This window comes from Microtus pennsylvanicus, chromosome 6 (assembly GCF_037038515.1).
Source record: "Microtus pennsylvanicus isolate mMicPen1 chromosome 6, mMicPen1.hap1, whole genome shotgun sequence".
In the NCBI taxonomy this organism is placed as follows: Eukaryota; Metazoa; Chordata; class Mammalia; order Rodentia; family Cricetidae; genus Microtus; species Microtus pennsylvanicus.
In genome coordinates, this window is record NC_134584.1 from 573,379 (window position 1) to 599,958 (window position 26,580).

The following is a 26,580-nucleotide window of genomic DNA, read 5'->3' on the forward strand; positions in this document are numbered from 1 at the left end:
AGAAATCTTGTGAACTCACTTTCTTCAAAACAGGGAATTAACCGGATAGTAGTGCACGCCTTTCATCCCAGCACTCGGGAGGCAGAGGCAGGCGGATCTCTGTGAGTTCGATGTCAGCCTGGTCTACAAGAGCTAATTCCAGGACAGGCACCAAAGCTACAGGGAAACACTGACTCCAAAAACGCACACAAAACAAAACTGGAATCATTCTAAGAATGTGTGTTTGTGCTCCTCCCAGGTGCAGAGGATAGGAGTGAATCTATTTAGATTATCCATTATTTCTTGATGCTGTTATTCAATAGAATGTTTGCGCCTCTGTGGAAAATCTTGTTTTTGCCATGTGGGACACATCCTTGTGACTGTCTAGAGTTTGTGTTTTTGCCGTGTGGGACACATCCTTGTGACTGTATAGCACTTGAACTTACCAGAACTTTATTCCTTTGGTATTTGCAGACAGACTTTCTTCCCGCAGCCTTGGCTGTCGTCACAAAACCTTTCTTAACCCTCAGACATTATATTGTCAGGGACTTGGAAAAACATTAGCTATTGCATTGGATTTTAGTCCACCTAAAATATCAGCTCCACTCCCAGGTCTCACTGCCTCTGGAGCAAAGGCCGGGCTCCACCTTGACCACGCCTCCGCTGAGCTGGCACCGCCATTGGGCCAGGTACCCAGTGTAGCTCTGGCGTTAGTGCCCAGCCCCTAACCCATCCTTTGTGTTACAGATACCTTTTGTTGCCCTGTGTGAATCTCATCTGAGAGGTTTCCATGGATACAAAGCCTAGGCAGACTTGGCTATGGGGAAACCCAGAAAACCATGGTACCTCATAAATCAGGTATTTGCACTTGGCAATGTAGTGTGGACACTCCACTCGGTTTGAGATATGGAAATCTACTAGCTAAAGAATAAACATAGGAAAAAATTAAAATGCCAAGAGGCGAAGGGAAAGCTTCAGTCCAAAGAGGCTGAGCCCCTGCGGCCTCAAAGGCTAGGTTCATTCTCAAGAATCTCTTGAGTCTTTATTTCACGGACCCGTGCGAACCCACACACCCATGCTGCCCTACCCATGACACCAGCCCCTCACGGGGTATTCTCCGCAGGACTCCACCTCTGAGCCACAACACTATCCCCTGGTTTATTCAAATACGGCATTGCATTCATATTTATTGCTATAACTGTTTTGAGTCCAGAATATCAGACTATCATCTGAACCCCTGCGCCATCCCTGCCCTCGCCCAGCGGTTACTTCTCCCCCTTGCAGTGAGTTTACACTCCTGGGTGGGTGGGTGGGATACAGATGGCATAGTGGGAGTTGTACCATCAGATGGGGAGTGCTGTAAGCTGTGGAGTGATGGGTAAGGTCCCAGGCTGGCTCCCAGAGCCTGCTGAGTCCGTTCAGCACCCTGGGGCATGATAAACGGAAGGTGGTCTCTGTGCCTTCAGCTCACAGTGGTGAAGGACGGAGAGTGAAGAGCCCAGCTGTGTCCTCAGCGACCCTGAGCCTGCAACCGCTGCATCTGCAGGATCTGGCTGAGAATGCACTGGACGTCCTCATCCATCTGTCCCTGCGGTAGAGTAGGGATGGGTAGCGGCAGAGAGACTCTGGTGCTCCAGCTGGGTGCTCCCCTGTGCCCTAGAAATCCCCCTACACAAACCCAAGGGACTCAGTACTCCACAAGACAGGTCTGTACACCGGGATGTTCCCAGAAGCCACAAGGCTATCCCAGAACAGAAGAGGAAACAGGCCCAGGCAGTGGCGGAGGAAGGCTGAGGCTGGATTGGCCCCCTGAGATGGAGTCAGGAGGCGGACACTCACCTGAATGGCATACAGGAGATGGGTACGGTATAAAGCCACCACGGCACCGTGCTCCCGGGCCTCCTCCTGCAGACAGAGAAGGGGGAGGCAGAAGGATCAGATGCTCAAGGTCATCCTTGGCTACATAGGAATTTTGAGGTCAGCCTGGGCTACAGGAGACACTGCCTTAAAAGACAGGCAGGAGGGAGGAAATGGGAGTGGGAGGGGAGAGTGGGAAGAGGATTTGGAAGGGGAGGCCCATCCGCGGCGAGACACACCCACGTCCCTCCACCTGAGTCAAAACCCCATGCCCCTGAGGTGCCCTGGGCAGCCTGGATCCTGCCAGCCACACACATACACACACACCCCGTCTGGACGGCGACTGCTCCCCGTGTGGCTGCCTTCACCCCTCCCCTGCCGCAGAGCGGTACCTCCATGCGCTGCTGCAAGGCTGCCACCTGGCCACGGAGGGCTTCCTCCTCCTCAGAGCTGGCAGGGGCTGCCTGCTGCGCCTTCAGAGACTCCTTCAGTGAGAAGACTTCTTTGGACAGTTCTGTGATCTGGAAGGGTGGAGGAATTCTGAGCGGCCAGGCAGGGACCAGGGACCTCTGCACCTCTACTGGGCAGCTTCATAAAGGGTCACAGATCTGGGCCAGGAGCTGAGCTGACTGGGAACTTGTATCTGTAAAGCCGGAGAGCTGACAACTTTTTTTTTTTTTTTGGTTTTTGGTTTTTCGAGACAGGGTTTCTCTGTGTAGCTTTGGAGCCTGTCCTGGAACTCACTCTGTAAACCAGGCTGGTCTCGAACTCACAGAGATCCGCCTGCCTCTGCCTCCTGAGTGCTGGGATTAAAGGCGTGCGCCACCACCGCCCGACTCCTTGAACTTTTAAATGTTTAGGGGGAGAAGATAGATCAATTTTGTGACCCTTGAAGGGATTCCAAATCACACTTTTATATTCATCAATAAAGTTTTATCAATATGTCTCTGTCTGCTCACAGCAACAGGAAGCAGACAACATACAGATTAGCAGATACTTTGTCGTTTTTGGCCTGTCACAGAAAAACACCCTGTCAGCTCATCTGGGGAACAGCAGGTTCTAGAGCTGCCTGGTTACAGTCGGTAACCCATAAAAACAACTTGGATTTTCAGCTCAGGTTGCAGGGAGGCCCAAGGCTGACCTGTGACCTGCACACATGCACCTGCACACAGAGAACACAGAAGTGACACAATTGGTCAGTTGGCTCACATGCGGGAGCCAGGGCACTTGGGGCCAAGCCTCTCTCTTGTCTCTCTACTGAGTTCAACCCCTGGGACCCACATTGTTGAATGAGAAGACGGATTTAGGCAAGTTGTCCTCTGACCTCCACACAGGCATGCCCCAACCCCCAACTAAAGAAATACATATAATTTTAAAATCTTCTAAACATTACAGGCTCTGGGAAAATTGGGTTCAAATGCCGGCATGTCATCCATTTATTGCTGTGTGACCTTGTGTAACTGGATTTACCTCTCTGTGCCTGTTACTTCAAATGGGGATTAGAGCGGTAAGAGCGCCATACCAGTTAGGATGGTTACAATGAGCAGTTGGAGCATCAACACCCATAGCGGCTCTAGCTGAGACTCTTCTCTGTCTCACTCTGCCATTGATAAATGGGCTGGCTTCACAAGACAGCTACGAGGTTCTTCAGGTGTGTAACCTCGGCTGAGTGGGCCCCAACAGAGAGCAGGAGGGAACCCACCTTCTTGTCCTTCTCCTTGGCCTTGTCCAGGGCCTCCTGGGCACGGCTCTGCGCCTGGCGTGCCCTCTCGGCCTCTGTACGAAGCCCCCGGAGCTGCTGTTCGGCCGTGGCCAGCTGGGCCTCAGCCGCGTGCCTCTCGCTCTTCATAAACAATGCCTCCCGCTGCACCTGTGGCCCAAGCCCACGCGTGACTCTCGGGACATTTAGACCCCAAAGAGGCTTGGATCCTGGGGCTCTCCCCACCCTCTCATGTCAAGCTGATGGCTTTCCACCTCCCCACCCAACCCTAGGAACCTTCGGGTCCTGCATGCACCTCTGGCCCTGGGTTCTAGCTTCCTCACTCAGTGATGCCCGAGTGAGGTCCAGGTACTCAGGAGGCTGAGGCAGGAGGATCAAGAGTTTGAGGGCTACATCATGAGTTCAAGAGCAGCCTAGGCAACTGAGAGAGACGTCTCAAAACACACACACACACTAATAAAAACAAAACAACAAACATAAAAACAAAACAAACAAACTCATAAAAACAAAACAACAAACAAACAAAAAGGCCAGGGTTTGGGGATGGCTCAGCGGGTAAGGGCGCTTGCAGCCAAGCCTGACAACCCGGGTTTGGTCCTCAGGACCCACATGGTGAAAGGAGAGGACTGGGTCCCACCGGCTGCCATCTGACTTTCACGCCATACCGTGTGTGCACACACATAAGGAAAGAATAATCCGTTAAATCTAAATAGAAATATTACGGGCTGGAGAGGTGGCTGCTCAGGCGCAAGACCAAGGTTCGGTTCCCAGCAGCCACATTTTGGCTCAAGTGTGCAAATCCAAAGTTCCGGGAGATCCGACGCCCTCTCTGGGCCTCCCTGGCGCCTGAGCTCACCTGGAAGACTTCGGCGCTCGTCCTCTCGTGCTTGCGCGCCAGCTCCTCCAGCTGCGCCTGCAGCCGGGTCACGTGGTCGCGCAGCGCGCCCAGCGCCTGCTCGTGCTCGTCCGCAGGCACCGAGGCCCCGCGCACGCGCTCGAGCTCCTCGCTGACTGCATCGTGCGCGGAGCTGAGCTCCGCAGCCCGAGCCTCGGAGGCCGTCAGCGCTCGGCGCAGCTCGGCGGCCTCCTCGCGTGCGCGCTCCCCCGTGGCCGTGGCCGTGGCCAGCAGCTCCCGCAGCGTCTCCAGCTCGCGGCTCCTACCCCGTGCCGCCTCCTCAGCCTCCGCAAATCGGTCCCGGGCGGCCTCCAGCTCGGCCGCCGCCTCCCTTTCCCGCAGGCGAAGCGTCTCCTCCAGGCCGCGGATTCGGGTCTCCAGCTCGGCCTGCAGCGCCGCCGCCGCTGCCGCTGCCCCCGGGTGCAAGGCCGCAGCACAGGGACCCTCCGTGCAAGCGGCCTCGGCTTCCGAGGCCTTGAGTCCTACAGCCTCAGCTCCGTTGGCCTCTGTCACAGTGGCCTGCGCGCCTGTGGTCTCTATGGCCATGGCTTGTGACCCCATGGCCTCCTCTGCTCCCGTGGTTTCCAGGGTGGTGGCCTGAGTTTCCGTAACCTCAGCTCCCTTGGCCTCAGTCACAGTGGCCTGCGCCCCCTTGGCTTCTGCTCCCGGGGCTTCAGCTCCAGTGGCCTTGACTACTGTGTCCTCTGTCGCTGTGACCTGCACTCCTGTGACCTTCACTCCTATGACCTCTGCCACTGTGGCCTGCACTCCCGTGGTCTTCACTACCGTGGACTCTGCTGCTGTGACCTGAACTCCGGTATCCCGCAATTCTACTCCCGTAGCCTCCGTGTTTCTAATCCCTGTGCCGGGGAGCCCCTCCTGCACCACACGCACCCCATCAGCCTCCATGCCTAGATTCCCTTTCCCTCCCATGGCTTCCGCCACCACCGGCTCTCTTTCAGCTTTGTCACCTACAGCTTTCACGTCTAGGGCCTGAGCCCCAGTGGTTCTCGTGTCCACAACCTTGTCTGCAGCAACATCTTTCCCCGTGGCCTCTGAACTTGCAGCCTCGGGCTTTATAGGTGTCACTTCTGAAGCACTGGCTTCTGTGTTCCCGGTGCCCAAGCAGCCTCCTGCTTGGGGTTCGGTGGTGCCGTTTGCTGGGGTTTCTGGATATGTGGTACCATTGAGCTCCGTGACGCTAGGACCATTCTGGGTAGTGGTCCCCTTGTCCCTGCTCTCCTTCTGTACTGTCTCTTCTCCACGACCCCTGGCCACCTCCCGCTGCTCCTGCAGTGCATGCATGGCCTCTGTGTGCTGCCTCCGGAGCTGCTCAAGTTCTGTCCTCAGAGTATCATACAAGACCAGAGGGACCACTTCAGGCTGATTGTCTTCCACCATCTGCACCTCGTCCTTCTCAAACTCCTCAAGGATCTGGGGGTGGCGAGGCAGGCAGGCTAAGAGACAGCCTCACCATGTTCCCCGCCCACCCCAAGGTCCCCAGAGCTGTACACTGCCTCAGTTTCCCCACCTGGACCTTCTCCAACAGCTCCTGGTTCTGCCTGGTGAGCTGAGCCACCTGCTCCTGCAGGGATGCCACCAGCTCGTCAGCTGACAGACGTTGCTGCTTTGACAACAGCGCATCAGCTCCTGGCAGGGTCGGGAGAACACGGAGTCAGGCTGGCAGCACATGCTATCAGGGGCAGGAGCCATGCAGCAGGGGACCTAGCACTACCTACGGCAACTGAGGGGGGGGAGGGGAGCTCACAGTGCATTGCCACTCTCCTGGCATCACGCCCCTCCACGTAAGGTCATGGCTCCGCCCCAACAACCGCCTCAGAATCCCAGATGGAGAGCAGTGAGGGGGTGAAGGGGCTCAGAACTCACCTGGAAAGTCAGGCATCTCAGCCTCCTCGTCCTGCAGGGTGACCACGTCGTAGCTGGTGTTCTCTCTATCATTCTAGCAGTGGGGTACAAAGTCGACCTTCAGGTCCTGCACCTTGATATCATCATTACCTCCCAAAACTGGGGTGTTTGCATATCTATACAACACTCTGGAGTCACCCGACTGGTAGTGGCTGTATTCACAGAGCATCCAACATGCCCTTCCATGTTTTACTGGGATGCTGGGGTGGGCCAGGGCCTTTGGACATGCCGGGCAAGCATTCCCCACTGAGGATATGCCCAGCATATGATCAAGGCTCTGGGTTTGAATCAAAGCAGCTACCCAATAGAGGATCGTCTCTATGCTTGCTCGTAGATATTTTGCCACATTTTGTTTCTTTTGTGTGTAACCGCACGGGGATGCACACATGCCACAGGGCATAGGTGGCAGTGAGAGAATTGGTTCTCTCCTTCCATCCTGTGGGGACGTGGACTCAGGTCAGTAGGGTGGGCAGCACAGCGTCTCGTCGGCTGATCCATCTCGCTGATTCTAACTGCACGCTTTGAGCAGTTTGAGGGGTGTGGTCTGTGTGTGACTGGGAGGTTTATATGTGTGGGGCATGTGGGATGCCTGTGTCAGTGTGGCTGCCATCTTGGCATATGTGTGTGTTTGGAGAAATCTTCATAGATATGTGGCTTTGTGGAAGTCATGTGTAGTCGGGACATTGTGGATGCACCATGGTTCCTGAATGAAGCTCTGGCATGTCAAAAGACCCACCTGACACTGACCGAAAATCTGCCCGCCCACCCTGACTCCACCCACCCCTGCCCTGGTCCTTCCCATTCCTGTCTTTGGCCCAGCCCTTTGCTTTGCTCCCATCCACAACACTGGCTCTACACACTTTGATGATAGCACACCCAACCCCGCCATCCTTGTCTTCAGACTTTCCCCACACCTCTACTCCCTTTCCAGGCTCCAACCACACCCAGCCTCTGGTCCCGCCCCCAGACTCTGACTCCAGCCTACCCAGCCTCTGGTCCCGACCCCAGTCTCTGACTCCACCCAGCCTCTGGTCCCGCCCCCAGACTCTGACTCCACCCAGCCTCTGGTCCCGACCCCAGACTCTGACTCCAACCCAGCCTCTGGTCCCGCCCCCAGTCTCTGACTCCACCCAGCCTCTGGTCCCGCCCCCAGCCTGTGACTCCACCCAGCCTCTGGTCCCGACCCCAGCCTCTGACTCCAACCCAGCCTCTGGTCCCGCCCCCAGACTCTGACTCCAACCCAGCCTCTGGTCCCGACCCCAGTCTCTGACTCCACCCAGCCTCTGGTCCCGCCCCCAGACTCTGACTCCACCCAGCCTCTGGTCCCGACCCCAGACTCTGACTCCAACCCAGCCTCTGGTCCCGACCCCAGCCTCTGACTCCACCCAGCCTCTGGTCCCGCCCCCAGACTCTGACTCCACCCAGCCTCTGGTCCCGCCCCCAGACTCTGACTCCAACCCACCCAGTTTATTGCCCTGTCCGCACTACAACACCCTAACCCCTCTGGCCACGCCCGCCGTGGCCACGCCCACCTCCAGAAGGGACAGGCGGCTCTGCAGGCTCTCTACCTCCCGGCCCAGACTCTCCTTCTCTTCCTGCTTCTCTGCCAGCAGTTGCTGCAGCTCCTGCACCTGCAGAGAACAAGGTCAGCACTAAAGGACCTGAGGACCCAGGACCCTCCCAAGCAGTGGTCCTCCCCACCTACCTGCCTCTCCAGGCTGTGCACTGAGCTGGCCTCTGCCTCCAGGGGCTGCAGGTAGAAGCGGTTGGGATTGGACAGAGCAGGACAGAGCTGGGTAGTCATGCGCCACCTAGTGTCTGACAGCCATGACTATTCTCCACCTACACTGAGTCAGTCCTACTGTGTACCACTCTGAGCTTTCATGCTGTGTGCCGAACCCCATTCTGTTCTCTCGCACGCTCGCTCAAGTTGCTTTGGCCCAGAGCCTGTTCCACAGCAGACTCTGTTCCAGACCACTCACTCATTCGTTTACTCCTCGCCGAGGGCCAGTCATTCACCCAGAGTTTATCCACTCTGAGCGTGGCACCTTCAGCTGAGCATGCCCTCGGGGGCGTGGCTTTGAGTGGTGGAGCTCTATGGTGGAAATGAAGGAAGCTGAAAATGACGGGACGATTTTAAATAAAGTGGGAAATGTCGGTCGGTAACAGGCAGAGACTGAGGAAGGAGCCTTGGAGACATATGGACAGACAGTAATTCTCTCCTGCAAAGGCCCTGGGGCAGGACAGAGCCTGGCATGTGGGAAGGTCAGTGAGGGGGCCGAGTGTCTGGAGCAGAGGAAGAAGGAAGGGGAGGAAGGCAGGTGGTGTGGTGTCCCAAGGAATAGCTCCCCACACCCGGACCGCAGGCCTTACATCCTCCTAACCTCCTTTCTCCTCCTTTCCTTGTGCTGTTCCAGGCCCCTGATCTTCTGCAGGAGCCGGCCTCTCTCTTGGCGCAGACGCACAATCTCCTCATAAGCATCCTGGTCGTCCTGTCCCCTCCCCACCAAGGGAAGCCACTTTAGGTGAGGTCTCCAAGGCTGCAACCACCATGAGCGTGAGGCAGAGCCCCCTCCCACTCCAGGCTACCCCATCTCTTACGGGAACAGGCATGCTGGCTGGAGGTTGGGGTGCCTTCCGCTTCTTGGGGGCCCCTTGCTTTTCATGGCTGGACACCGAGTTCTGGCATAGGCATATGGACACAGGGCCTGGGCCAGGATCCACTCAGGGGATCCAAATTGGCCAGCCCCTAGCGGTCAGCCGCCTCAGCTCCCTCCTGACTTCCTGTGATGAACCCCAAGTTCACCCCACTAGTCCTACCTCCCACCAGCCATTCGCTGTGTACCCTCTCCCTGGCTTTATAGTCCTCTGTGACATCGTCTATCCCCTTTGAAGCCCGAATCACTGAAGATCGGAGCCGCAGGTAAAGTGGCCCTGCTAGCAACCACCTCCCCTCCCAGTTCCACTGCTGGTATTCACGTAACCGCCACTGGGCGGCAGCAGATCCCGGAGTAGCAGTGACAGAACCGCTGTCCACGCGGGTCTGCCTTTTCCTGGGGATGGGGGGTAGGGAGGAGGAGGCGAGGGCGGGTGCAGCGAGTGCATGCACCGGGCAGAGGACTGTCAGCCCTTCCGGGTTCCTACCTGAGACGAGGCCTCTCCGGAGTCGTCCTCTAGAGAGGCTGTGGAGAGCGGAAGCAAAGTCAGGGACCACCTTCTGCGTTCTCAGCCCAGAGTAGCTTCCCAAGTGCTAGTGCTTTGTTGTTGTCGTCCGGGAGGGTCTCACTCTGCAGCCCAGGCTAGCCTCAAACTCAGATCTAAGCTCTCTAGCCTCCTGGTCGTGCACCACAAAACCCAGCCTCTGGTCCAGGGACGTTAAGGTAGAAACCTATGGGGGTGGACTGCTGGGTGGGGAGGACCTCAAAACTCGCAGACTGGGGCAGTGGAGCTTCCCGGTTGGGGGTGGGGTGGGCTGTCATCTCTTAGGAAAGGCAGTCTCCATACTAAGGGTGACCCAAGAAATCACAGTGGACCACTCGTGAGTCCTCTGGGGTTCCTTGAAACTGCCCTGAGACGGGGAAACGAAAATTTTCATGACCCAGCATTGAGGTACCTTGGAACTATCAGTAACAAAGGAATAAGTGAATGACCAGAAACTGCCTAGAAGGAGACAGATAGGAGAGGCAGGGTTTGCACACCACTGGGAGGCGAAGGGCGTTGTGCAAACTCCTGTAGAAGCTGCAAGATGACTTTGTCCCCCGTCAGGGCTCCGTAGTGAGTGGCGTCCTGGCCCAGGGCATCAGTGATGCCCACCTGGGCTCCACCTAGCAGGAGTACTTCAACGGTCTCCGGGCTGGCCCCCTCACACGCCAGCATCAAGGCTGTCCTGTGGGGGTAAACAGGGCTACTGAAGGAGCAGACGTTGGTCCCAAACCTCCTAAACCCTACTCTACATCCAGGCCAGGAAGAGGGTTCCTAGGTCCGCAGCTCAGAGAGGTCCAGATACCTGCTCCAAGTCACACAGCATCTGCTGGAAAGGTCGGGAGGCCTGGTGCTCACCTGCCTTGCAGGTCCTGGTCATTTGCTGCAGCCCCCTGCTGCAGGAGGAGGCGGCAGAGATCTGTGTGACACATCTGGGCCGCTATGATGAGGGGCGTGGCGCCCGACTGGTAGGGAGGATGAGATGGCATGAGTGATCCGCTACGGCAGGGATAGTACTGTACCCCCACACATACAAGATCCCAGCAGCTCACCCGATCCCGGGGGTTCATGTGTGCCTTGAAAGAGCAGAGCAGCTTTGAACAGGACAGACAGCCACCAGCCGCTGGGAAAGACAAGAGACCAGGTCTCAGTCTGCAGCCTGGCTGGGCTGGAACTCACTCTGCAGCGGGGTGGCTGACACCAGTTATGCCAGCAGCTGGGAAGCCCAGGCTGGAGGATGGTTGCACCTTAGGGACCAGCATGGGCTACCGAGTGAGACCTCATCTAAAATCTCAGGGTTGGAGTGACGGTTCAGTGGTTAAAGCTCTGGCTGCTGTTGCAAAGGACCTGGGTTCAGTTCCCAGCACTCACGTGGTAGTAGCTCCTAACCATCTGTAACTCCAGTTCCAGGGGACCCAGCACCCCCTTCTGGCCTAGCACAGACATGCATGCAAGCAAAACACTCATACACATTAAAAAAATGTAAATACATTTCTTAAAAAATTTAAAATCAAACAAAAAACATTAAAAAAAAGCAGACTAGAAAGATGGCTCAATTGGTAAAGGTACCTGTTGCCATGCCTACTGACCTGAGCTGAATCCCCAGGACATACCTGCCGGGAGAGAGAACCCACTCCACCTCCCTCAAGCAAGTGGCACAGTTGAATAAACGATTTAACTTTGTAAGACATCCCCTCGAGTGCCGTGGGCATGGACGCCACCTGATGGTGCCACTCTGACTGGGGACTTAGTGACTAACAGCAAAGCCAAGAGTGCTGTCCCCTGGGCAGGAGGGTCTGCCTGGAGGGGCGGGCAGGCCCGGACCCTGTGCTCCTGGCCCCCGGCAATCAGTCCTTGGCTGCTCTGAGGACAGAGTCTGGAGTGGAGGAGCTGCTTGTATTTAGGGCACCCAGGGGATTTTGGAAGGAATTAGGGTTCTAACCACCCTACTCTGTCCACCCACAGGCCAGGCTTTGGGGTGCAAGAAATAGGGTCCCCACTGGTACAGGTGCCTAACTTCTTGTGCAATGGGGCAAAGGGACCTGGTTCACACGGTGACTGTGCTTTGAGCTAAGCCTTAGGCTGCACACAGAACAAGTGACCAACTGGAGATGGTGGCCCGCATCTGTCCCCCAGCAACTCAGAGGCTGAAGCAGGGCTATGGACTTCAGAGCTAGCCTGAGCTACAGACTGCATCAAAATAAGTAGGGAGAGGGCTCAGAAAATGGCTCTGTCCGTAAGTGACCTAAGCTCCACCCAAACATAAGTCAGGTGTGGAGGTGCACAATGCGACCCCAGCACGGGGGCGGAGGGGGGGGGAGGAAGAGGCAGGAGGATCCAAGGTTTGCTATCACCTAGCTTAAGTTGTGGAGACCAAGTTCACAGAAGGGGTGGAGAGAGTACATGACAATGACACAGATTGTCTTTTGACTTCCACATGAATACTCATCCATAAAAGCTAAGAAAAGGCCAGGCGGTGGTGGCACACGCCAGTAATCCCAGCACTTGAGAGGCAGGGGCAGGCGGATCTCTGTGAGCTTGAGCCTAGCCTGGTCTACAAAGGGAGTTCCAAGGGCTGTTACACAGAGAAACCCTGTCTCAAAAAACCAAAGAAAGAAAAAAAAACTAAGAAAAGGTCTAGAGCTGCAGGTCAGAGATAGAGAGCCCTACCTAGAATCCCCCAGTGAGGGGCTGGGGCGTGGTCAGGGCTGGAGCCCCGCCTAGAATCCCCCTGTGAGGGTCTGGGGTTGTGGTCAGGGGTGGAGCCCCCCTAGAATCCCCCAGTGAGGGACTGGGAGCATCATCCATTGACAGGGAGCCTGCCTTGAATTTGGGAGGCCCTGGTTGCACCCACCTGCATGATGAAGGGCTGTCCACCCACTGCTGTCCTCAATGTCCACCACGCAGGAAGCCTGGGAAATAGTGACAGGTGATGTCATCTCTATCCCCTGAGTGGCTGATTTCTTCAGCCCTCCCTACTCCTTTGGACTCTACTGCCCTTGTTTCTGCGTGTGTGCTTGCTGGTACTCGGCCCAGCATGTTGCCAGGTGGGAGACTGCTCTTTCCTTCCCTGAGGTTCCCAGTGAACAATATCAGGTGAGCAAGCTTGGGGCAAGTACTCTCATCGGCTCACAGATTCGCTATTTTTAAGATGTTTTAGTTGTGTGTGTGTGTGTGCAATGTGTGTTGTGGGTGTGCACATGAGTTCCTGAGAACACCAGAAGGGCAAGTAGGGTCCCCTGGAGCTGCAGTCACAGATGGTTATGAGCCTCCATATGGGTGCTGGGAGTTGAACGTCACGTCGGTCCTCCACGAGAACAGACAGTGTTCTAACCACTGAGCCGCCTCTCCAGCCCCTCTGGCTCTTTTTCTCCCCTCTCCCATCTTCTTTCCCTGAGAACCCATCTTCCAGCCCCCCCCAGGTGACCCTATTTTGATGATGGTAACAGAAGGGACCAAGCTGGGGGCCCGGGAGTAGCTGGGGTTTGAGGAAGTAGCTGGAGTTTCGTGTGGACAGAGAATGAGCATCAGGACCTCCAAGAGCTGCTTCAGGCACTCAGGGTGCCCATACTTGGCTGCCAGGTGAAGGGCATTGTAACCTGAGGGTAGAAGAGATGGGAAGTGTCCTCCAGGTGTGCTCAGCGGCCTCCTGTGCCTCAGCTTCCAAACTCACTACTTTTTTTAAAAAATATTTTTATGGTTTATTTAACTTTATTTCATGTGCATTGGTGTGAAGTGTCAGATCTTAGAGTTACAGACAGTTGTGAGCTGCCATGTGGGTGCTGGGAATTGAACCCGGGTCCTCTGAAAGAGCAGTCAGTGCTCTTAACCACTGAGCCATCTCTCCAGCCCCAAACTCACTACTTCTTAAAACCCACTGCCTCCGTAAACTTTTTGGTTGCTGTCTGTTGCCTCTCCATACAGGGTCTCATTACGTAGTCCAGGTTGGCCTGGAACTGAGGGGTTTTTTTATTTTATTTTTAATTTTTGACGAAGTCTCATATAACACACGCTGGCCTCCAGCGCACATATAGCTAAGCTGAATCGCTTGAACTCCTGATCTTGAGCCTCCACACCAGCTGCTGGGACGATGACAGGCGTACACCCACCACGGATGCACTCCAGGGCTTCCCCTCATGGTGAGTGTCCTACCCATGGAGCTACAGCCTCGATGTGAACCCTACTCTGGACAGCCAAGGAAACCCTGCCGTCCACCCAGGGGCGGGTCCGGAAGTACCTGCTCCATCTGTGCTCATGACGTCTGAGCCTTGAGCCAGCATCACCTCCAGACAGCCCACGGCACCCTTCATGGCCGCTAAGTGGAACCTAGAGGCATGAGTTAGGGGTCATTCCCAGAAGAGTGTCCAAAGCCACCCCAGTCCCAGGGCTTGGGCACTCACGCAGACTTGCCCTCGGGGTCCAGTTTTGTGGGGACCAGCCCTTTGTGGGTGATCAACGAGGCCACTCTGGCAACATCATTGTTCTCCACGGCCTGGAGCAGGCGCTGGTCATTTTTGCCCCAGTCTTGGCCCTGTGGTGACACACCCAGAGGTGTGTGGGACTGAGTGGGTTCACTGTCCCCGCCCCACCAAGGGACAAAGGCAGTGAGTGGCTCCGGACTCTCACCCACCCACTCCTGGGCACTTGCCTGGCGCCTGCCTCTTGCTGCGGGTTTCGGGATAGGGCACGGGCCACAGGGCGGGCAGGAGCCAAGGTCGGTGGGACCGAGCCGGAGCTGTGGGGTAGGTGGTCCTGGCTGGGGGCCTCGAGACAACGTCTCTGAAACCTGCACACCCCCCCCCCAGCACGTGTCTGCAGACCCACTACCACGGTGTCTTCCGAAAGTCAGTCCTCGAGCCCTCCCCTCACTGCGCCTTAAGCCAAAGCCAGTTTTGTAAGACAACGCCCATCTTTCTTCTTTTCTTTTTTTAAAGTATCTCTCTATGTAGATCAGGCTATCCTGGAACTCACAGAGATAGGCCTGCTTCTGCTCCCAAAGTGCTGGGATTAAAGGCGAGGTCTCCAATACCATTCTGTTTTTGACGCAGAGTCGGGCACCACGTAGTCCCGACTGGCTTCAAACTCCTTGAGTCAAAGATGACCTTGAGTTCCTGGTCTTCCTGCCTCCCCCTCCCCAGGACTGGGATGACAGGTATGAACCAGCTCACCTACTTTTACGTAGCGCTGGGGAGGGCAGCCAACAACCCATCACCTCACCCCTCCTCCACAATTATTTTACTATCTTTTGTTATCTTGAGACAATGTCTCACTAAGTGGTCAGGCTAGCCTCAAATTAAAGATCCCCCTGCCTCAGCCTATGAATGCTAGGGTGACTGGCCTTTCCCAAAACATCCTCCAGCGCCCATTGACGCCACTACCTCCCCTCCCTTCACAGCCAAGGTCCCACCGTCCCCTGTAGCATTAAGGCCTGGACGGTAGAGCTGCGCCACAAATATGCCCAGGTTCCCAAGTCATTGTCCGCAGTGTCCTCCAAGACCTGCATCCCGCAACGCTCAGCTGACCCCGCGCGAGCACAGAGACCCTCGGCGCCGCCCTCCACTTCCGGCCCGAGCCCCGCAGCTGCCCCGCCCCCAGCCCCCGGCCGAGCATCTTCCTGGGAAGAAGGGAAGGCGCAAAGGGACCCAAACGCCTACCGCGAAGGAGGCGGATGCGCAAAGGCACAGCTGCTTCATGGCGAAGGGATGGGACCAGGCCAGACCAGACCACGCCCACTCCCCCCTAGACTCGTGGCCACGCCCTCCTCCTCAAGCGCAGGCTCCGCCCAGCTTCACCCTCCCCACCACCACCCTCTCTCAGGCCCCTCCCACCTCCTCCCCAGGCTCAACCCCACCCCCACCCCTCACCAGGCTTCTCCCTGCCTGGCAGCTGGCCCCATCATTCATTCACACTTCGTCTCCCAACCGTTTACTCATTCATTCACATATTTGTTAATCCTTTCATTCACCTTTCCCGTCTCTTGTTAATTCCCGCCCCCCATTCACTAACTCATCTTTTCATGGGCACATTCAGTGGCTCACTCCTCCTCCCTTCGCCCGCTCACTCCTCTAGCCCACCCGTCCATCCACTCTTCCACCATTTGCTCCAGCCCAGCGGCTCTCACTCTGAAATGGAATCCCGAGCCTACCTCGCCCCTATCCACCTATGGGCCTGACCTAGAGCTCACCTACTAGGGCCTCCGCCCTCCTCACGTGCGCACTGGGGTTCAGGTAGACTTGCCAGCTGAGCGGGACGCACCACCCCGCAAGGGCCTGGTACACAGTGAGAACACAGTAAAAGCCGCTTCACTCACCGGACACATGGAGCGATGCCTGCGCAATTCATTAGACCAACCTTTCAGTGCAGGGGTGCGGCCTGCGTTTCTGTCTCCGGGGTCTGTGGGCACCTGTCCCGCCTTGGCTGCCCTCCACGCAGGACACACAGATGCATCCCACGATCTGCTGCTCGGGGACTGGGGGACAGGGGCACCCTGGGCAGAGGCTCTGCTGTTCAGCATTTATCGGGTGACTGCTGGATGCCTTGGAGACTCAGAGCCAAGGCAAGCCCTCTCCAGTTCCGTGGCTTCTGTGCAAGTGGTTGGTACTATAGAAAGTGTCTTGGGGACAGGACAGGAACTGTGGGATGTGGAGTTTCCAGACAGGCAGAACTCTGAAGTGAGGGTCTCACCCAGTCCTTGCAGTTACGAATGTTTCCCTAACAAACCAATCCTGCCTTCCTGTCCCTCAACACTCTGGGCACTGGGCTGGTGTGTCTGTGTGTCATTCTCTATGGGGAGTCCTGGCACACACACACGTGCGGACACACACATATATGCCAACTTTGAGAGAGAGAGAAAGAGAGAGAGAGAGAGAGAGAGAGAGAGAGAGAGAGAGAGAGAGAGAGAGAGAGAATACTTTGATAGTTAATTTTTTTTTTTTTTTTTTTTTGGTTTTTCGAGACAGGGTTTCTCTGTGGCTTTGGAGCCTGTCCTGGAACTAGCTCTGTAGACCAGGCTGGTCTCGATCTCACAGAGATCCGCCTGCCTCTGCCTCCCGAGTGCTGGGATTAAAGGCGTGCGCCACCACCGCCCGGCGAGAGAATACTTTGAGCTGGGTGTGGATGTCCAACTTGTGATCTCAGCACTCAGGAGGCTGAGGTGGTAGGGTTGTGAGTTCAAGTCCAGCCTGAGCTATCAGGACAGCACCAGCAAACCTCTACAAGCCTCCTCATTGCCCTGAAGGGATTTTCTCAAATAAGATCAGAAGGTCGGTGAGAGGCCCCATAAAGTAATTCCAACTCTAAACAAGGAAGACCCAGAGCCCGCTGCGCCTAGCTGCGCCCCTGCTGGAGCCTGGAAGGACAGCGTGGGGACACCTGCTGGAATACAGCTTGGCGCTTGCCTGCCCCAGGAGGGGACCCAGAAGCCACAGGTGTTCGCTTTCTTCCCTGGAGGCTGCCTTGACAAAAGCGGAGCTTCATTCTGGCTGCTGTGCGGAAACCGGAGAAGGGCGGGCAGAGGCGGCCCAGGCCTCCCATCTGCTGCCCAGGCTGGCGAGCGCCCCACTCCCCCACCCTCATTACCGCTCCTCCCACCCCGAAGCTGCCCCTTCAGCAGCCCATGGAAATACACCTGCTTCCCATCCCAAACTAGGTGTTTCTCATCAGGGGTGGGCTGCAAGATTTTGAAATAATTCAGCTTTTAAATAGATAGATCTTTTTCCCAAACAGGGTTTCTAGGTGTAGTCCAGGCTGTCCTGGAACTCACTCTGTAATCCAGGCTGGCCTCGAACTCAGAGATCCGCCTGCCTCTGTCTCCCGAGTGCTGGGATTAAAGGCGTGCACCATCACCGCTGCCCTAATTCAGCTTTTCAAAAACTATTTTTTCCTTTAATTTAAAATTTATATTTATGTGGGTGCGCGAGCCGGTGCATGACGACAGAGGTCAGAGGGCAACTTTGAGGAGTCCTTTTCCTCCTTCCCCCAGTGGGTTCTGGGAATCAAACTCAGGAGAGGTCAGCGCAAGGGCTGCCCCTGCAGAGGACCACGCTGGGCTCACAACCACCAGCGACTCCAGCGCCAGGGGACCCGACGACCCCTTCTGGCCTCCACGGGTACTGCACACATGCGGTGCCCACACAGCTGTGCAGGACACAGGAAACGCTTTGGCTGCAACACCTTTCCCCTCTGAGCCATCTTGTCAGCCCTTTACTTGGCTTTTGCAGTAACTGGGTTTCCAACTGGCTGTGATTTCCAGGGTTTCTGTGAAAAATGTATCGGAGGAAATGAGGGGCCAAGCAGAAGATATCAGGGGCCAGTCCAGCCTGTGTAGCTGTGTAGGAAAGCTTCTCTCTCTCTCTCTCTCTCTCTCTCTCTCTCTCTCTCTCTCTCTCTCTCTCTCCTCCCTCCCTCCTTCTCTCCCTCCCCCCCCCTCTCTCTCTGAACAAACCCTTCCATCTCCATTTCCCCATGCAGGTCACACCCACAGATGCCTGGCCCCTACAGGAGGCAGGACCCTTTAGAGCTGTGTGACTTTGAGCCTCTCTGAGCCTCCCTTCATCTCTGAAATGCAGACAACATAAGTTCATTCCTTGAAGAATCCGTGTGAGGGTGAGACAGGGGCTGACTGCGCAGAGCACCTGGAAATCCCTGCGGAGTCACTGAATTCAGGGGTTCAAATGAAAACAGGTGGAGAGAGTTGGAGGTACCTCGCTGACACCTTGCTAACAGGCACAAAGGTCCTGCTTCCATCTCTGGGGGAGGCCAGAGTGGGGCCATCAGAGGAGTCAGTGGACCCATGTGAAGGGTAGCATTTGGCTAGTAGAAAAACAACACTGGTCCATGAAGCTGCTCTGGGCTCATGGGGAGGAGGTAGGGAGGCCTGAAGGCAGAGCCCTGGGTTCTGAGCTACTGTGGCGGTTCAAGCAGGAGATTAGACAGGGTTCATGCCCTCCCTCCCCCAGGCGGGTGGACTCACCTCTGTCTTCTTGAACCTTGCCCGAAGGGTCTTCATCATACCAGTTAGGGGCTCTTGTCCTGTCTCTGGGGAAGAGGGGGATGGAGTAAGGGAGGGTGTTGGCTGGGGCCACAGCACCCTGCACAGCCCAGCCTCTGTCTTCCTCTTGCACTGCCAGCCCCTGCATGGGCAGATCTGCTACCCTCTCTGCTGTGTGTCCCTGGGCAGGGTACTTGCCCTCTCTGAGGGAACTGTCCTCAACTGTAAAAAGAGGAGATAATTCCTCCCTGGCTCAGAGGCTGTGCTTCTGCATCAGCTCACACCACCATCCTGTGCTTCTGCTCACACCACCATCCTGTGCATCAGCTCACACCACCATCCTGTGCTTCTGCATCAGCTCACACCACCATCCTGTGCTTCTGCTCACACCACCATCCTGTGCATCAGCTCACACCACCATCCTGTGCTTCATCAGCTCACACCACCATCCTGTGCTTCTGCATCAGCTCACACCACCATCCTGTGCTTCTGCATCAGCTCACACCACCGTCCTGTGCTTCTGCTCACACCACCATCCTGTGCTTCTGCTCACACCACCGTCCTGTGCATCAGCTCACACCACCGTCCTGTGCATCAGCTCACACCACCGTCCTGTGCATCAGCTCACACCACCATCCTGTGCTTCTGCATCAGCTCACACCACCATCCTGTGCATCAGCTCACACCACCGTCCTGTGCATCAGCTCACACCACCGTCCTGTGCATCAGCTCACACCACCGTCCTGTACTGCATCAGCTCACACCACCATCCTGTCCTTCTGCATCAGCCACTGATGTTAAGAACCCTCCCCGCTTCTCTGTAGACCTAGTCATAAAACCCTATGTGCTCATCAGTGTTCTGTCTCCTGGACAGAATGAACTCTACCTCCCCAAGTGGAATGTCCTGCATTCTCCACAACTAGGTCACTTCCTCTGCCTCTAACCCGGCTTCTAAGCAAGGAGCAGCCACCAGGCTTCTTCCAGGTTTGCCCAGTGACAGGCTTTTTACTAGGGGTAAAAAGGAGGAGACACTGGACTCTCAGTCCCTTGTAGGAAAGCCAGTCACACTTGCCAATACTCTTGGTAAACAGGGTCTATTCAGGGTAGACCCATCCACCCATCCACCCACCCATCCATCCACCCATCCACCCACCCACCCACCCATCCATCCACCCACCCACCCACCCACCCATCCACCCATCCATCCACCCATCCACCCACCCGTCAGTCTGTCCATCCATCCATCTACCCATCGACCCGTCCGTTCGTCCATCCACCTATCCACACACCCATCCATCCATCCACCCACCCGTCAGTCTGTCCATCCATCCATCTACCCATCGACCCGTCCGTCCGTCCATCCACCCATCCATCCACCCATCCACCCACCCGTCAGTCTGTCCATCCATCCATCTACCCATCGACCCGTCCGTCCGTCCATCCACCTATCCACACACCCATCCATCCATCTGCCCATCTACACACACACCCACCCATCCATCCACCCACACACCCATCCGTCCATCCTTCCTACCCCCTCTACTCTCAGTGTGACGGTTCACTCTCACCCCCCAACTATAGAGTTCAATCACATCCAAGGGTGAGTAACAGGACACCCAGGAGAGTTGTCCACAGGTTGCCAGTCAGGAGGGAATCGCGGGATGGGGGCAGGGAAGGTCTGTGGATTTAGGGGTCTCCCTTCTAGAAGAGGTGACGGCAGCACAGGTCCAGTGGCCTGTGGGTCCCCACAACGGTTCAGGGTGGAGGCTGCGCACTGATCCAGGGCCGCAGCTGTCGGGTGGGACGCATGCACCTATCACAAGTGCGTAAGTGCATGTGTTCAGGGTGTCGCAGGCAGTCCCCCGCGGGGCAGCACCAGGACCCAAGCCTCCCCTTCCTTGGGACCCAAGGCAGCGTCTGCCCTGGCCTCCCCCAGCCTCATCCCCCTACCTTAGGCGACTCCAGGCCAGAGCCCTGCGTCCACCGCAGCCTCTCTGGTTACCCACTCCAGGTACGAGCTGCCAGCAGCGGAGTCAGGGTGATACCCGATCAGGTTGGGGGGGGGGGAGCACCCTCCCAGGAGGACCGGATGAGCCGAGGTGAGCTGTTGTTGGCCAGCCTGCTCAGGTGGGCAGCCCGGAGGACCGCCTCTACCTCCAGCCTATGCGCTCCCGCCGCCGGGAAGCCTTCCTTGGGTGTCCCCACGGGGATCAGGAGGTTCCTGTAGTTACGTGCTGCCCGTCACCGGGTCCCCAGTCATCATCACCACGCTTTGGTACTGTCTGTGACCACCAACAAGGGTCAGGATGGTGGCTCCTACTGCATAGATGACCAAGGGACGGGGGATCATAGGGGGTCCTTGTGCCCCCAATATCCCCTTCTCCATCTCTCGGCATCTCTGGGCACCTCTGTGTACTCACTCCGTTCTGGGGACCTGACCCTGAAACTCTGTGCTATCCCGGGAGATGCACCCCAGAAACAAAGCCGAGAAAATGTTGGCAGGTAGTCCTGGGGGTCTTTACTGGGCCCAAGAACCCAAGTTCCCATTCATCCTATCCTGTGGCCCAGAGAGAGGCAGACACGGGCTGACAGTCACACAGCAGAGACCCAAGAGCTGCCCTATGGTGTCATGAAGCCCGCACCGGCTCTAGGCACCAGGGACTGGGCTCTGCCCACTGAGCAAAAGCCTATTTTAATGGATTTTGTTGATGGTTGTGTCTCTTTTTAGAAACAGGGTCTCTCTACACAGCCAGACTGGCCTGGGACTCGCAATCCTCCTGCCTCGGCTCCTGCGAGCGGCCGCAACAACTTTCTGGTCCAGAACTGGCCCAGCCAGACTGGGCGAACGCTCATCAGTCGGCCAGGTAGTCTCTGCCAGCACTAAAGATGGCGGCCGCGGCATCAGCACAGCGCATGCGCCTTGAAAGAACGCCTTCCGACCTCTAGAGGCAGCTCCTCTTCCTGAGCCGTCCCTTCCCCACTTCCGGCGGAAGCCACCTCAACAAGGGAAACTTTATTGTTCCCGTGCTGCTGTGCCGACGAGGATGTCGGTGAACTATGCAGCCGGGCTGTCGCCGTACGCGGATAAGGGCAAGTGTGGGCTGCCCGAGGTGAGGGCCGCGGTGTCCGGCTCGCCAAATGACCCCAGATGGGGGCGGCGCGGCGCAGTGGGGCATTGCGCGAGCAGCGAGAAGCACGGGATCTAGACAATGGGGGGGACTTCCCTGCAAGGAGGGAGCGGGAAGTGACGCCCCCCGCGCGTCCTGGGGGACACCGAGGTACCCGGTTCCGCGAAGGGGCGAGCGTGGCGGAGAAGCGACCGGGTGCGCCTGTCGGGAGACTGGGGTCCACGGGACCGGAAGCCGGCACCCAGTCCGGGGCACCCGCGTCAGCCGGGCTGGCCTCGCGACCCCGAGGGTAGGGGGAGAGGAGCCTCTCTTCGCGCCCAGGCTGGCCGCGAACTCACAGAGATCCCCCGGCCTCTGCCTCCCGAGTGCTGGGGTCACGCCCGGCTTGTGTTCGTGGAGCCTGTAGACAGATCCGATGGCATCTTGATGTAGGAGAGACAGGGGTTATCTGAGGTCAGGGGTCAGAGGTGACGTCACGGGGTGTCAGGGAAGGGGAGTGGGTGCCCGCAGCGCGTGCAAAGGCCACGGGCGGGGGAGAGTGACAGCACCGACCGCAGGAAGCCCACCCACGGGAGTCACGTGTTGCATGCCCTCTGACCCCACAGATCTTCGACCCCCCAGAGGAGCTGGAGCGGAAGGTATGGGAGCTGGCAAGGCTGATGTGGCAGTCCTCCAGCGTGGTTTTCCACACGGGCGCCGGCATCAGCACCGCCTCTGGCATCCCCGACTTCAGGTCCGTGAGCAAGGAGGGGAAACTGAGGCAGGGCTCTTGCTGATACCTCTGGGACCGAGGTGAAGTGGGAGAGTGACCTTTCCGTTCCCCTAGGTCTCTGGAAGGCCCAGCGAACACTTCACATGCCCAATACACAGAACATACCCAGATGATGTAGTAGCTGCAAGGGATGCTGGAAAATGTACCCTTTGCGTCGCCACCCACCCTTTGGGGTTTATAAGATCACCGTGACCACAGCAAAGCATTCTGGGAAACAGGACCTCAACCCCAATGAACTTCCATGCCTTTGCTTACCCCTAGGTCTTTCCCACTCCACAGAGCCCTTGTCCGCCAGGTTGCCCGCCTCTCCCCGAGAGAGTCCTAGGCAACCCAAGAGCAGGACTGGGGACCACTGGGACCCCAGCATCACCAGCATGGACTGACTAACAGGAGTCGTCCGTGGGCTGAAAAATGAATTTTGTCCTCCTCCCTCTGCTCGCTGTCCTCAGAGGCCCCCACGGCGTGTGGACCATGGAGGAACGTGGCCTGGCCCCCAAGTTTGACACCACCTTCGAGAGTGCCCGGCCCTCGAAGACCCACATGGCCCTGGTGCAGCTGGAACGCAGGGGCTTCCTCAGCTTCCTGGTCAGCCAGAACGTGGACGGGCTGCACGTACGCTCCGGCTTCCCCAGGTCAGGTGGAAGCAGGCCAGGGGGCGCGGGGCTCAGCTGCACCTCTTTCTCCTCCGGGAACCCGGGTGCCCGAGCTCACAGGCATTTTACTGGCGATGGAAAAAGGCGAAGAGCGGAAGAGCTCAGAGCCCAAAGCCGGCCAGCACTTGATCACTGGGGGATTCTAGGCAGGGCTCTCTGCCTGGCCACGCCCCCAGCTCCTCACTGGGGGACTCTAGGCGGGCACTCTAAGGCCAACAGATTTTCTTTTTCTTTTTAACCATTTTTCGAGACAGGATTTTTCTGTCTAGCGCTGGCTGTCCTGGAACTTACTCTGTAGACCAGGCTGGCCTTGATATCACAGAATTCCACCTCTCTCTGCCTTCCAAGTGCTGCGGTTAAAAGACGTGGGCCACCACATACAGTTGGCCAACAGATTTTTGTAGTGGGGAGAAGGTATTTGTGTGTTTGCAGAGAGAAGGTCAGCTCTGCCTGTGACAGTTCCTCTGACTGGCACAGGCTGGGGCATCCTCCCTAGACGTGAGAAGTCCCTGGTCTTGTGGATGAGCAGCTCAGGAAGGCTTCCTGGAGGAGGGGGCAGGCTGAACAGCTGACCCAAGCCTCAGGATTTAGGAAGGCTCCGAACTCACTTTCTCTTCCGCAGAGACAAGCTGGCTGAGCTCCACGGAAACATGTTCGTAGAAGAATGTCCCAAGTGTAAGATGTGAGTGTCACCTGTGGGGGGCGGGGTGAAGCTTTGCCAGGCTCTCCCTGGATGGGGCACCCCCAGGTCGTTCCCTCCACCTCCACCCCCTCAGCCAGATAAGGGATCCTAAAACCTAAAATGCCCCTACAGAAGGCTGGGAGATGTCCCTGTTCCCAGGGACAGTCAGATAAAAACAGACGAACCAGAAGAAGGCAAGCGTACCTTCGCGTCCCCCAAGCAAGGAACTACAGAACAGGGTGGTACAAACCGTGCCCTTGGAAATGAGGGGCTCCCCCTGCTCCAGCCTGCTGTGGCTCTAGCTGGGCAATTGCATGGCTTTACCCAAGAGCCCCGGGGCGTTAGGCATAAGCCATGCCCCTGAGCCTCAGCCCCCGGACCTTCTCCAGGGGCTCTTTTTCAAAGGGGACCTCCCTAAGTTGTCCAGGTTAGCCTGGAATCTGCCTTCCTCCTGCCTCAGCCTCCTGGGCGCCAAGATCCCGCGTGTGAGCCATCACGTTGGGCTTAGCTGCCTCCCTCCCACTCGCTCCCGGTGTATGGGTGCCAGAAGCCGGCATCAGGTGTCTTAACTCAGTGCCTCTCCTTGTGTTCTGAGGCAGAGTCTTCCAGAACTCACTGGTTTGGCTGAGTAGCCAGCGAACTCCTGGGATCCCCGTCTCAGCCTCCGTAGCATTGGAGAGTTAAGTCTGCTCCAGGAGCCCTCTTTCTCACATAGATTCAGGGCTTCCTGTCTGCATGGCAAGCCCTTTCCAGACTGAGCCATCTTTCTGCCTGTCCCTCAGTCCTGCTGTGTAGCTCAGGGGTTGAACCTGTACCCCAATACACTGGTTACACCACCCCCGGATACTCGAAAGAGCACCAAAAAGGGCACATCTCCTCCTTCCTCCCTGCCCAGGCAATACGTGAGAGACACAGTCGTGGGCACCATGGGCCTCAAGGCCACAGGCCGGCTCTGCACGGTGGCCAAGGCGCGGGGACTTCGGGCTTGTAGGTGAGTGACTTTCTTTGAGCCTGCTCCTGTCTGGAGGTGAAGGCCCTGACTCCCTTCCCTGACCTGCCACAGGGGGGAGCTGAGGGACACCATTCTGGACTGGGAGGACTCGCTGCCTGACCGGGACCTGATGCTCGCTGACGAGGCCAGCAGGTGTGACCCTGCGCTCCCTGGGTGGGAATGGGTGGGGACAGCAGAGGTGGCGCCTGCATCACCCACACCCCTGGGCAGGATAGATGCAGAGGAGAACCTGGGACACCGGAAGATTAGGTTTGTTTGGTTCCTTATTTTCAGAGTTTCTGTAGTGGGGAGGGGAGATACAACGAGCCCATGGCACAGAGCCAGCTTCTCACTGGGGATGGGGCGGGGGCGGGGCGAATCCCACCCTGACCATGCCCGCAGCCATTTATGGAGGATAGGATTCTAGGCGGGGCCCCACCATGACCACGCCCCAGGCCCTCACTGCTTCCTGCTCCCAGGACCGCAGACCTGTCAGTCACCCTGGGCACCTCGCTGCAGATCCGCCCCAGTGGGAACCTGCCCCTTGCCACTAAGCGCCGGGGAGGTCGTCTGGTCATTGTCAATCTGCAGCCTACAAAACACGTATGTGCCAGTGCCCTGCCCTGTGACCCCATATCCCCTGCAGTGTCCTCTGCCCCGGCCTGACCATCCGTCACCCCGACAGGACCGCCAGGCCGACCTGCGCATCCATGGCTACGTGGACGAGGTGATGAGCAAACTCATGAAGCATCTGGGCCTGGAGATCCCCACCTGGGAGGGACCCTGCGTGCTGGACAAGGCCCTGCCGCCCCTGCCGCGCCCTGCTGCACCCAAGGCTGAGCCCCCTGTGCATCTCAACGGCTCAGTGCACGCTGTGTATAAGCCAGATCCTGACAGCCCTGTATCCCGGAGGCCCCCCAAAAGGGTGAAGACCGAGGCTGTCCCCAGCTGACCCGAGGGCATGGGACCAGAGAGGTGCTTGTAGGAACCACACATGTTGGGATTTTTCTGTTTTGTTTTCTTTCTTTATATGCTGGGGACCACACCCAGGCTTGCACATACCGTACCACGCCTTTTCAGATTTTTCTTTGAGACCTGGGCTCCCTAAGTCACTCAGGCTGCTCTTGAACTCATTGCTGTAGCCCAGGCTGGCCTGGAGCTGGTACCCTTCGCCCCGCAGCCAGCACAGTAGCAGGGATCCCAGCACAGCTCCTTCCAGGTCTCACTGTGTCTCTTGTCCGGATTCCCTGCCACGGATGGAGGAGGCTATGTCCCAGGGCTGGGGTTCACCCGCCTCTCCACTGGCCACACCCCCTTGTGACTCAGGATGTGCCCAGAGTGGCACCCACACACTCCACCCCCACCTTGACCCATCTATGCATAGGAGGGACAAGGGGCCCATCTATGCTAAGGGCCCCAGGCTTCCAGAAGCCCCCATGCAATAAACACAATTCCTTTCAGTTCTTCTTTATGTGTGCACATGTGTGTTTATGTGTACTCGTGCATACACACATGTGTCTGTGTGTATAGTGTGTAGGTTCATGGGTGGAGATCAGGACAGCTTAAAGGAGTTGGTTCTCTCCTCCTACCATATGGCTTCCAGGAATGGACCGCCCAGCCAAGCCTTCCCCCCCAGCGCCTGGTCTTCTTTATTTGCCTGAATGTGTTGGAATCCCCAGCCAGCCCAGGCTGTGTGAAACCTGTCCCAAAACATTCCATTTGGTTATTTTAGTCATTCCCCCCAACATGGCCAGATGCGTGGATCAGACTGCTCTGTGCCCTCCCTC

At 57.1% G+C, this 26,580-nt stretch overlaps 2 protein-coding genes and 1 long non-coding RNA gene across 12 annotated transcripts; 1 reads left to right on the plus strand and 2 right to left on the minus strand.

Annotated features, from left to right (window-relative positions):
• Positions 1–605: 605 nt before the first annotated feature.
• Positions 606–17,153, minus strand: Ankrd24 (ankyrin repeat domain 24). Its single transcript, XM_075977762.1, has 22 exons — positions 16,950–17,153; positions 15,889–16,047; positions 14,986–15,192; positions 13,979–14,538; positions 13,816–13,904; positions 13,113–13,177; positions 12,433–12,490; positions 10,631–10,701; positions 10,437–10,543; positions 10,076–10,263; positions 9,522–9,559; positions 8,979–9,059; positions 8,762–8,869; positions 8,083–8,127; positions 7,910–8,008; positions 6,339–6,411; positions 5,983–6,101; positions 4,413–5,885; positions 3,539–3,706; positions 2,229–2,357; positions 1,819–1,884; positions 606–1,567 (listed from the first exon to the last, which is right to left on the minus strand). Exons 1-22 carry the CDS (start codon positions 17,151–17,153, stop codon positions 1,490–1,492), a joined length of 4,185 nt encoding a protein of 1,394 aa, XP_075833877.1. The 3' UTR covers positions 606–1,489.
• A 248-nt stretch (positions 17,154–17,401) lies between these two features.
• Positions 17,402–20,962, minus strand: LOC142851550 (uncharacterized). Its single transcript, XR_012910840.1, has 3 exons — positions 20,518–20,962; positions 18,550–18,614; positions 17,402–17,834 (listed from the first exon to the last, which is right to left on the minus strand). It is a non-coding gene; the product is annotated as an uncharacterized LOC142851550 (long non-coding RNA).
• A 576-nt stretch (positions 20,963–21,538) lies between these two features.
• On the plus strand, positions 21,539–26,259 carry Sirt6 (sirtuin 6). Of its 10 annotated transcripts, none has more exons than XM_075975294.1 (9): positions 21,539–21,657; positions 22,301–22,428; positions 22,917–23,099; positions 23,743–23,802; positions 24,698–24,793; positions 24,866–24,946; positions 25,025–25,063; positions 25,273–25,396; positions 25,479–26,259. In XM_075975294.1, exons 1-9 carry the CDS (start codon positions 21,625–21,627, stop codon positions 25,743–25,745), a joined length of 1,011 nt encoding a protein of 336 aa, XP_075831409.1. In that variant the 5' UTR covers positions 21,539–21,624; the 3' UTR covers positions 25,746–26,259. The 10 variants fall into 10 exon arrangements, with proteins under 10 accessions (XP_075831409.1, XP_075831411.1, XP_075831408.1 ...); XM_075975293.1 differs by having other exon boundaries at positions 21,565–21,677; XM_075975290.1 differs by lacking the exon at positions 21,539–21,657 and adding an exon at positions 21,706–21,984.
• The last annotated feature ends 321 nt before the right edge of the window (positions 26,260–26,580 follow it).